The 11,346-nt window shown below is 48.3% G+C and overlaps 1 protein-coding gene across 1 annotated transcript; it reads right to left on the bottom strand.

The window, feature by feature from the left end:
- Window positions 1–5,817: 5,817 nt before the first annotated feature.
- On the bottom strand, window positions 5,818–10,000 carry LOC112638809. Its single transcript, XM_025411113.1, has 2 exons — window positions 9,878–10,000; window positions 5,818–9,147 (listed from the first exon to the last, which is right to left on the bottom strand). The coding sequence occupies exons 1-2, from the start codon at window positions 9,998–10,000 to the stop codon at window positions 5,818–5,820; spliced, it is 3,453 nt and encodes a 1,150-aa protein (XP_025266898.1).
- Between the last annotated feature and the right edge of the window lie 1,346 nt (window positions 10,001–11,346).

Below are 11,346 nucleotides of genomic sequence, written 5' to 3' on the forward strand. Positions count from 1 at the left end.
AACGTTTAATCACGACGGCGGTGATGGGTGCAACGGAGGAGGATGATGCGTCACCTCTCGTGTACGTTAAAGGCCACGAAAAGCGACAACGGTTGGGCGATATACTGGACGATGATGCGAGAAACGATGTCATTATCGAAACTTTGGATGCAGACTATGAGGATGTAGCGTCTTTAAATAAGTTAGATGTTAAGAACACTATGCGTTGTGAAAATCATGTAAAAAATTGCACTTTACAAAATGTATTTAAAATTTATAATTTGTGGTTGAAACATCATGATGATGATTCTTCGAATCCATATTTATAATAAATTGATGAGGCGATATATTTTTATCGTCTTTCTTATTCTCTCCTTTCTTTCCTCATCGCTATCTATGTATGTATCATGTTTCCATACGTGACACAGCTGCCACATATATTGTATTTCGATACTACATTGTAATACATTGAAATATTTGTTCGATAAATGAATATAATTTTAAGTTTGATTTCCGTTCAACGGGTTCGTTTCCGTTCGATGGCTGTTCAATTACCGTTCATTTCTGTTCGATGCTTGTTCAATTACCGTTCGACGAGCGTTCGAAGAGCGTACAATTACCGTTCGTTTCCGTTTGCTGATTGTTCAATTACCGTTCAACGGGTGTTCAATGATCGTTCATTTCCGTTTGTTCAGTTGACGCATTACATTATATCGTGCTAATTTGCATGGGAAAGATGCATACTTTTGTCTTAAGATGCGTTTTTGGTAAAGCGATGATGATACGTCCCTATTCTAAAGTTTCGTACCGAGAAGTTTGTCTTCTCACAAAGTCATGATATGATATTGATATGATATTGATGTTATATTATACCGCGCTGAGTTGTGCATGGGCCCGGTACTTTTGTCTTACGATGCGTTTTTGGCATGGTGATAATGCGGCATCTCTACTATAAAACCTCGTGCCGGGACCTCATTGCTGCTTCATAAAGTTTCAGAGAGTGCGCGAGTTCAGTACATTATAAAAAATTTTATAAAAATGGAGCATATTGTATTTTATATCCAAGAATGGAAGACAAAATTCTTGGATGTATTAAACAATAATGTTGCATTAAACATAATTTTTAAATGGAATGTAAGTATCATTTTCATGATAAATTGTTAAAAAATTGTGAAAAAAAGAATGTGTAATAATAAATATTTTTATATAGTCCCAGGATGAAATTGAAATCCCGGGTTTTGTAAATATAAGCCACCGCCAGTGGGTGCGGACGATACGCCGGGCAAGGAGGAGCCACTTCTCTTACATGTGGGGCGACACCCCGGAGAATCACCAGGGCGAAGATATTTTTGACCTGTGGCGGCTCTTCGGGGAGGAAGAGGAAGAGGAGCTGGAGGAAAGAGAAAATTGGGAAATGGCCGAGGAGGAAAGAGAAAAATGGGAAATGGATGATGAGTTGGATTGGGAGGGAGAAGAGGAATGGCAGGATGTCTTATCTCGAGGATTTTAAGGTATGTATCCCTGTTTTACAATTTTTTATATTAAATAAATTATTGAAAATTAATGAAATGTGTATCTTTTCTGTTACAGAAGCGGTCCCCCTTAGCCCGACGCATCGTCCCCCATTTAATTTTTATATTTTTATTTTATTAATTTTTAATTTTTAATTTTATATTTTATTAATTTTTAATTTTTAATTTTATATTTTATTAATTTTTATATTATTATTATTATTATATTTTATTATAATCTTAATTTTAAGTACACACACACACACACAAATTGTATAAAATACACACATTTTTAATAAATTGTATATCCGTAAAAAAAATCTAATTATTTACACGCCTCTCCATGCGTTCCCATCCCTATGTCTCTCTTGCGCTAGTTTTAAGTATTGTTATCTCTCATGCGTTAATCTCAACATTATCGTTCTCTCTTGCATGCGTCGTCTTCGCGCTATCGTTCTCTCTCGCACGCGCTAATTGTAAATCTTCGCGCTATCGTTCTCTCTTTCGCGCGCTCATTGTAAGTCTCGCAGTATTATCGTTATCTCTCGCACGCGTTGTTATTCTCGATATTATCGTTCTCTCTCTTTCGCTTAGAATATACTCGTTGTTCACTTACCTTTGCGTCGTCCTTCTCCCACGTTAACGCCATCCTTGTCGCACTCGTAGCACTGTCCTCTTCACACTTTGCACTGTCCTTTTCCCACACGTAGCGCTGTCCTTCTCATACCACCGTCCATCGGTCGCGCCGCGGATTCCCCTTCACTGCGCGGACCCCCTCGTCCATCGCTCGCGCTGCGGATCCCCCTTCACTGCGCGGACCCCCTCGTCTATTGCTCGCGCCGCGGATCCCCCTTCACTGCGCGGACCCCCTCGTCCATTGCTCGCGCCGCGGATCCCCCTTCACTGCGCGGACCCCCTCGTCCATCGCTCGCGCCGCGGATCCCCCTTCACCTCGCGGACCCCCTCGTCAATCGCTCGCGCCGCGGATCCCCCTTCCCAGCGGGTGACGTCACCAACCGCGCGCCGCGGTTCCTCCTTCCCCGCGCGTGACGTCACTCCCACCGCGGTTCCCCTCGCCCCTCACCCCCTGAGAGGTCCTGGGTTAGAACCCGCTTAGTCTCACTACTCGAGAATTGAAAATAATTCAACGAAAATAAAATTCAAAAATAATATTACGGGTCAATGAGCCGGAATCGCGTATCATGTGGCGACAAACTAAAAGATAGCACTTATACGTTACTTTGGCAAGGATAGACAATATAGTAGAAATAACGTATGAATTAAGTGCAAATTTATTAACATATTATCAAACGTTTCTGCCCATATCGAGCTCTCTTCAGTGAAAAAATTATATAAATGAATAGTAGTGAACGATAAAGTCGAGCAGAATTAAAATTAAAGACATACAAATTGATATAAAAAAATTCGCAAGTGCAAAATAAGTACAACAATATCAGTAAGTCTGCGTACGTGTGCAGACATGGCACTCATAAAAATTATAACAGAATGTGAGTTGCGTATACAATGATATAATATATCTGTATAACGTGTGCAGACATAACGCTCAAAAATTATTATCGTAAAATGAAGAATTGTTAATAGGAAGTCGCTGGTATATAACTTATCAAGAGCTCCAAAAATTGTAATGGATCTGTGTACATGTGCAGATATGACGCTCACCTTCGCTGTTGGAATGTTTATAAGAAAGGTCCGTTCCTCGAAACAAAAACATAGTAAAAACTCAGGAGATTTCGTCTTCGGATGTAATGAGTTATTAAATTGCGTAAAATCCTGAGAATCTCCGTAGGCAATCTGTAATAATTATAAACAAAGGAGCAATAAGTCTAGCACATATAACCACAGATGTGATTGAAAAGTATAGAGTAAAATGCACAAAAGTCATAATTTAAAAATAGATAAAAAATAATATCATAGACAAGTCGTTACAATTTTGAAAACAGAGGTGGTAATTCAAGAACAATTGTATAAAGAAAAAAGAGGCGATACAGATTCAAAATTAAAAATAATGATTGAGAACGATTGAATATAACAGAAAGAGTAAAGAAAAATTACTGTTAAAAAATTCGTATAATAATGATATCATGAATAAAAGCTGCAAAAGGACGATGGAAACAAAGACAAAGAAAAGTGAAATAACGCTCACCGAAACTGCTGTAAAAGATAGTATGAAAGAGCAGATAGAATAAGGCATATCCAAAATATACGGAGCGTCGAATTATGTGTGTCGAAAGATCGCAAGTTCGAACGGTAATGAGACGCGTATGCCGAAATATCGAAGCTGGCTGTTGGCAAGGGAGAGGATGGATAGGTAGCGTAAACGCGGATGGAAGTGGATTGGGAGCCAGGGGAACGGGGAAAGCGGGGAGCAAAGGGAGGGAGGAGAGGAACAGAGTGGAGGGAACATAAATGAAAAATTAAGTTAATTATGAGAAGGGAAAAGCACTAATACTTTTTAAAATGGGAAAGTAAGAGTTGTTTAATTTATCAATATCGTCTTTTATATTAATACTGTGAGCTTGTTTTTTGATGTGTAGCATTTCGGAAATTAATCTCTTAATATAGTGCGGTTCATTATCTAATATAGAGATATTCTGCCAGTCAAATTCATGGCCTGCTAATCTATGTTCAGACACGACAGTCAGATTAGCTGAGGGATTATCTATGTTAGATTGATGTTCTTTAATACGAGTTCTCAGTTGTCTCTTGGTTTGTCCACCATAGGAGACATTACAATCTAGACAATTAATCTTGTAAACCACATTGGACTTATATTCATTAGATAGAGAGTCTTTTTATGCACTTTGTTCGCGAGTGAGCGCGGATAGCTGCGACAGCGCAAAGTTTTGAAAACGCGGCAGACGGATGGCCGCAAACAGAGTATTTAACGCTAAAAGATTTGACACGACACGTAATTTTTTGGTTTTTTCAGTTTTATTTTTGAACACCACACAATTAATAAAAGGTTTACACGAATAAAAATGAACACAAATATTTCAGGTACAGAAAGAATAAAGAGAAGTCCGAGATTGCGAAGTCCGAGTGAGAAAGCGGTCGTTTGATAGTGCAAGAGCGGTTTTACGAAATACTGCGAGCAGCGATAAGTGCGAGACTTGGCTGGTCCACGCGCGGTGCCCATTATAAAGCGAGCGGATTTTTGGGCCCGCTTCGACGTGGACCAATTAATTTAATATTTTAGCGGTGACACTATTGCGTGTGTCATTGGTTGTTAATGACGTCTCACGTTGGATGTCGTTTATTTTTCATGCGCGCAATCTTTTTAGATCAGCTGATTGGCGATCAGCTGATCGTGACGCATGGGCGCGCATGCCCATGAGCGGCGTAAATTTTAACGGCGGTTGACAATAATATTGTCAGCGGTGGTAATGAGCGGTTTTTTTGATGGCGAAAAAAAGCGAGAACTCGAGCGTTCGAGTTTTTCCTGATAAACAGACATTTCGAGAAGATTCTCGACGCCCGTTAATTTTAAATTCTCGAACATTTATTAGCGAAAACATGCGGATTTCGCTATGCGCTTTTTAGACTAGAATGATTAGTTTTAATTTTGAACATCCCGCCCGCCTCGTCAGTACGTGACGAAATTTACGAGTGTGTGCGGTTACAAACAAGTGTCGCGAACTGTGCTATTAAGAGATGTGAAATGAGTGATGAATGGAATGTAAAGTGACGTAATACGAGACACGTTGTTTAGTTTAATCGAGTCTTCCGCGAGAACATGTGATGCAGTGAAATGAGGCGTATACTTGTGAATTGTGAATGATCTCGCGAATGTGATGAATCTCGAGTGCTGGTGTGTTAGACAATCGCAAGTGAAGTGCAGTGGTGAGTGAACGTGAATGCAGATAGTGACGCGAAGTTCGGAAAAAAAATGAACGAAAAGTTGATTACGCGGTACGATCATCAGACAATGCACGGCTCCGGCCGAGATAAACATTTCGGTGGACGGACAAGTTAGTTATAAAAGAAAAATAAAATAAAATAAAATAAAATAAAACGCGGTGCTTTTTTTTTCGCTCATGAATCCGGGTGCGTTGGTGCTGCGGTGTCGGCTCCAGGCAGGAGGACGATCTTGGTGATCTGGCCGGACAAGCTCCGAAGATGTGGTGCGTATGGTGACCACGCGTGTCACGCCGTCGTCCCCAGGATGCAGCCGGGTGATCCGGGCGAGTGGCCATCGGGCCGGCGGTGTTGTGTCCGACCGCACGAGACACAGGGCGCCGACGGTGAAACTGGCTGAGTCCTTCAGCCATTTCGGTCGGGATGCCAAGGAGTTGATGCACTCTCGTGATCACCTCTCCCAAAAGTGGTCGCGCATCCTTTGGAGGAGTTTCCAGCGGGACAGAAGACTGGAGCTGCCGTCCGCCAGTGAGGGTTCGGGCACTGCCAGCAGAGGAGCTCCGATCAGGAAGTGTCCTGGAGTGAGTGCCGTTATGTCGTCGTGATCGTCCGAAAGTGCTTGAAGAGGACGCGAGTTGAGGCACGCCTCCACTTGAGCGAGGAACGTTGACATCTCCTCGAAGATGAGGGTCGTGTCTCCGAGGACCCTTCGCAGATGGTGTTTCGTCGACTTCACCGCCGCTTCCCAGAGCCCGCCGAAGTGAGGTGCTGCCGGTGGATTGAATCTCCACCGGATCCCGTCGGACGCTGCAATGTGAGCGATGCGTCGGCCGTCGGATGATGATGCCTGAAACAGGAGTCGAAGCTCTCGATCCGCTCCGACGAAATTGGTGCCGCAGTCGGAGTAGACTTCCTTGCACAGGCCCCGACAAGAAGTGAAGCGCCGAAACGCAGCGAGGAATGCATCGGTGGAGTAGTCCGATGCGGCTTCCAGATGGACGGTCTTGGTGGCGAAGCAAATGAAGACGGCAATGAATCCCTTGTGCGACTTGTGACCTCTTCCCTTTCCGGTTCGGATGAGAATCGGCCCGGTATAATCAACACCGGATCGCAGGAATGGACGTGCCGGTGCGACTCGTGCCGTTGGAAGGCTGCTCATCATGGGCTGTGGTACTGCGGCTTTCCATCTCACACACGTGACACATCGGTGAATGGTTCCCTTGACGATGGAGCGTCCTCGGGGAATCCAGTACCGCAGGCGAAGCAGTCCTAGGGTGAGCTGAACCCCGCCGTGAACCGTTCGTCTGTGGTGTGCCTTGACGAGGAGTTGCGTCATCCACGACTCTGGAGGTAAGATGATCGGATGGCGTTCGTCTTCTGAGAGCACAGCGTGCTTCAGCCGGCCCCCGACTCGAATGATCCCATGGTCGTCGAGGAAGGGGGTTAATGTCGATATTGGACCCTTGACTAACTTTTTATTCTGTTTCAGGGCTGTGATCTCCTTGGAGAAATGGAGAGCTTGCACCAAACGGAGCCAGAGGAGCAAGGCTGCTTCTAGCTCGACAGGCGTGAGATTGAGGTGAGCCTTCGAATTCGGTGGGTTGCCTCGCCATCGGCAACACCAGGCGGTGACCCTCAGGAGGCGATGGAGATCGGAGAATCTGAGAAGTATCTCTGGCTCGGCTTTCTCCGTGGTCAAGTGGGAGGCGATTGATCTCGTCTCCGGCACCTCGACGTCGTGTGTGGCGTGGTCGTGCTGTGGCCAGAACGCCGGATCCTTGGCGAGCCATGGGGGTCCCGTCCACCAGAGGGAATGGTTGAGCAGGTCCCGGGACTCAATTCCTCGAGAGGCGCAGTCAGCGGGGTTGTCTCGCCCTGGGATGTGTCGCCATCGTGCCTCCGGAAGTTTCGTCTGGACGTGGGACACCCGGTTGGCCACGAAGGTTTTCCATTTCGAGGCGTGTCCTTGTATCCATTGAAGCGTGACCCGGGAGTCCGACCATAGAGTAACTGGAGCTGAAAACAAGTCTAAGGCTTCGCAGAGATGAAAAGTCAGGTTAGTGACCAAGACTGCAGCGCACAATTCCAAGCGCGGTAGAGACACGGGCTTAATGGGCGCAACTTTGCTTTTTGCAGCAAGCAGGCTGATCGTGGTCGAGGAGGAGCTCACCACGCGGAGGTAAACGACGGCTGCGTAACCTCGCTCTGACGCGTCAGCAAACCCGTGGAGCTCAACGTGATTTGGTTGACTGTCGGCCCTCAGCCATCGTTGCAACCGGAACTGTTCTAACAGCGGAAGATCCTCAAGCAGACGTCTCCACAACGTCTCATCTGATTGAGGCAGTGGGGAGTCCCAATCTGACTGCTTCATCCATGCTGACTGGATGAGGATTTTTGCACGAGCGGTGACTGGGGCTAACCAGCCTAAAGGGTCGAAGATTCGAGCCGTCTCCGACAACGCCTGTCTTTTGGTCAGCGGGGCGGTCGTGCGAGGCTGGAGGCGGAATGTAAAGGAGTCGCTGCGGGGGTGCCACCGTAGCGTCGGGTGCGCTTCGTCCTCCCAGTCGTGGTGTGGTGTGGCTGCTGAAGTTGATGCTCCCTTGATATCTCCTCGAGGATCTTCTCGTGATTTGAAGCCCACTTCCTCAAGGGAAACCCGCCCGCCGTGCAGAGTCGGCGTAACTGCCTCTTTCTCGACTGCCTCGAACAGGGTGCTGGCGTCAGTGACGATGTCGTCGACATAACAATCGCGCCTCAAAGCGACTGCCCCCTTGGGGTTTGCCGGCTCCTCATCGTCGGCTAATTGGCGGAGAGTCCTGATAGCCAGGAAAGGTGCACAGGCCAATCCGTATGTCACCGTACTGAGTCGATATTCCTGGACGTCATCAGCGCGTTGTCGCCTCCAGAGGATCCGCTGCAGATCATGATCGTCGGGATGTACTAGGATCTGCCGGTACATCTTCTCGATGTCAGCGATGAAGACGAAGCGGTGCCAACGCCAACGAAGAAGGACGTCGGCGAGAGTTGGCAGAAGGTTGGCTCCGACCAGTAAGGTGTTGTTGAGCGAGTCTCCGGCAGGCGTACACTGGGATCCGTTGAAGACGACTCTCAACTTGGTGGTCGTGCTGGAAGTCCGGAGCACTCCGTGATGCGGTAAGTAGCACACGGCGTTTTTGACAAGCGGTGTTTTGATCGAGGTCATATGTTTCAGGTTCGAGTACTCTTCCATGAAGTCGCCATAGAGCTGGTTGAAGCTGGCGTCTCTGGAACGGCGTTGCTCCATTGCCGTAAGAAGTCGCTCGGCGGACTTTCGCGTGTGATCAAGAGGTGGAAGAGGGCCAGCCAGCGGAAGACGCACCATGTACCTTCCGTCGGCGAGGCGCTCATGAGTGCGAGCGAAGATCTCTTCACATCGCTCTTCGTCCGGAGTAAGCACGACGGAAGCAGGCTGCTCCCGCTCTTGCTCCCAGAACCTCTGAACTAGAGCGTTCAAGTCGTGGTCGATGGTGCACTGGAGGGAACTGAGGGAGCCGTTGGCCGTTACGACTCCGCAGCCTCCGGATAATATCCACCCGAACGTAGTCCTCTGCGCGATGGGTTGGTCCTTGCGACCCTTGCGGAGACCTTCGAGGAGAATCCCGGAGAAGGCATCGGCGCCGAGGAGAAGATGGATGGGGATATTGCGGATCCGCCAGAGTGAGGCCGTGAATGTGCGGCCACGTGGTGGGGCCCTGAATTGCTGGTCCCTGGTAGGAAGACAGCCGTGGAAGGACGTAGGCGACTACGGTGAGAGGGGCTCCAGTCACTCTTGACTTGAGAGCGAGCGTCACCCTTCCGCGAGTGGATCCTGAGCATGCTCTTCCGATTCCAATTATGGACATCGAGGAACGGATGCGTGCCAGACGGAGGCGCTGCGCCAAGTCCTCCGATACGAGGGACACTTCGGATCCCTGGTCGAGCAGGGCTCGCACATCCTGAGGTCGTCCCAGACGGTCGGTGAGTGTGACGCGCGCGGTGGCGAGAAGAATCGCCCTTTTGTCGAGTGAAGTGCGTGTCGTGGAGAAGGTGCTCGCTTCGTGTGGTGTTGGTGTTGTGTACGCGTCGTGCAACAGCGTGTGGTGCCGCGACTTGCACGTGAAGCACGTTTTGATGGACTGGCACCTTGCCATCATGTGGTTCCCGAGACAGTTAAAGCAAAGTCCGCTAACCTCAACGAATGATTTTCTTTCGCTCGCGGACTTGGACTTAAACTCGGGGCACTGCATAAGTGTGTGTTTGCCCTTGCAGGCGGCGCATTTGGACGCGTCAGGCCCGTTTTTCGCGAAGTGAGACTTCGCGGTCCGAGAGGCTTCCCCGGCACTCTTCGTGGCGATCTTGGGTTTGGCGGCGTTCAAGGTAAGAATCTTTTTACTAATGAAATCAGTGAGTGCCTCGTGAGTCGGCGGATCGGGAGAATCGCTGGTAGAAGACTCCTACTCGAGGCGCGTTCGCGAGTCGAATAATTCGATCACCAAGTGATTGAGGAGATCCATCCCATGGGAATTGATGGGTCTTCCGATGCTTTCTTGCGCGTTGACGGTGGCCGTGACGGCGTGATGGACACGGCTTAGCTCTTCGGCGGACTCGGACTTCATTTTTCCGACGGCAGTGAAGGTAGAGAAATTTGATCGCATGAGCACTTTTTTATTCTCAAAGTGTTTTGCCAAGATCGCCCACGCGCGATCGTAATTCTCGCTTGTAACCGTTAGTGATCGGATTAATTTTTCCGCAGATCCCTTCACGCAGGAGCGAAGGTAATGGAACCGCTCAATGTTCGAGACTGACGGATTCTCTCCGACGAGGGATAAAAAGAGGTCCCGGAAGGAAGGCCAGTCTTCGTAGGCGCCCGAGAATGGCGGCAATTTTATACGCGGCAACGCGGTTTTGGGAGAAGACTCCGACTTTGGTTCGATTCTGTGTGCGACAACTGACTCGGCGCTTAGCGTAGCGTCAATTGTCAGCGTAGTCGCTCAACGTGCTCCGCTGAGAAACGTAAGTACTGTGACGTGACGCTTGTGAGCTCCGTCACCATTGCCCTGTCGAGGGGAAACAGCGTGCGCGGGGTCGTTCCTCGCGCCTGAGAGGGAATTTAAATATGAATTTATTCGTAATTTTAAGATTTATTTTAGCTTTAATGTAAGATCCGCGAATAAAGTGCGGCTGCTGTGCGAGCGTGCGTTATCTCCTTTGTACATGAAGATACAGCCAGATACCGGAAGGAGAGGGAGCCGTATAGGAAGATACCGGATATGCCGCAGAAGATACCGAAGATACCGCAAGAAAACAAAAGGTCATGTAATGAGATCCCGTACCGTAGCTATGCTTAATTCTGCAGGAGATTAAATCTGCATTATTTCAGATTAAAAGACGGCAGAACACCCGGACGACGGGGCGGAAGACAACCTCCCAGGCGGCCGACTGGGGAATAAAGAAGATTTCGAAAAAGACGAGGATACGGCCTGGCCAGCCGGTCCCGTCTCCAAGAATTAGAGATACCGTCGCCCGTGGGTTCTGCTCCTGCATAAGGGCAACGCCGTTCAACAGCTATGACTCGGGAGGGGGCGGAGAATCAACCCCCGTTCATCCGAAATTGACGAAATGCGCGGAAGATCGGCGCGGGATCCGAGGACCTCACGGAAGCACGGGAAATTCGTCACTGTTCGGTGAGCTCGTGCCCCGCAGACACGTGTGACGAACCTTGAGGAAGCGACCCTGAAGGAAGCTATAGCCGACGATCATTGTAAGCCGCCGCACAGGTAGCCTTATTATTATTCATCCGGGATCAGTTGGCGTCGTTTAGAGATACCGTCGCAGGGCGACGAATATTTCGTAAAGATATCGCGTAAAGTATTTGTACTTGTACCGTAATTGCCGGAAGCCAACTGTCCCCGGGTGTCGCGGATTTGTTCCTCTCAGGGGGTTCGTGCCGACAGTCTCGTAC

This window comes from Camponotus floridanus, unplaced genomic scaffold (genome assembly GCF_003227725.1).
Source record: "Camponotus floridanus strain SB8 unplaced genomic scaffold, Cflo_v7.5 scaffold373, whole genome shotgun sequence".
NCBI lineage: Eukaryota > Metazoa > Arthropoda > Insecta > Hymenoptera > Formicidae > Camponotus > Camponotus floridanus.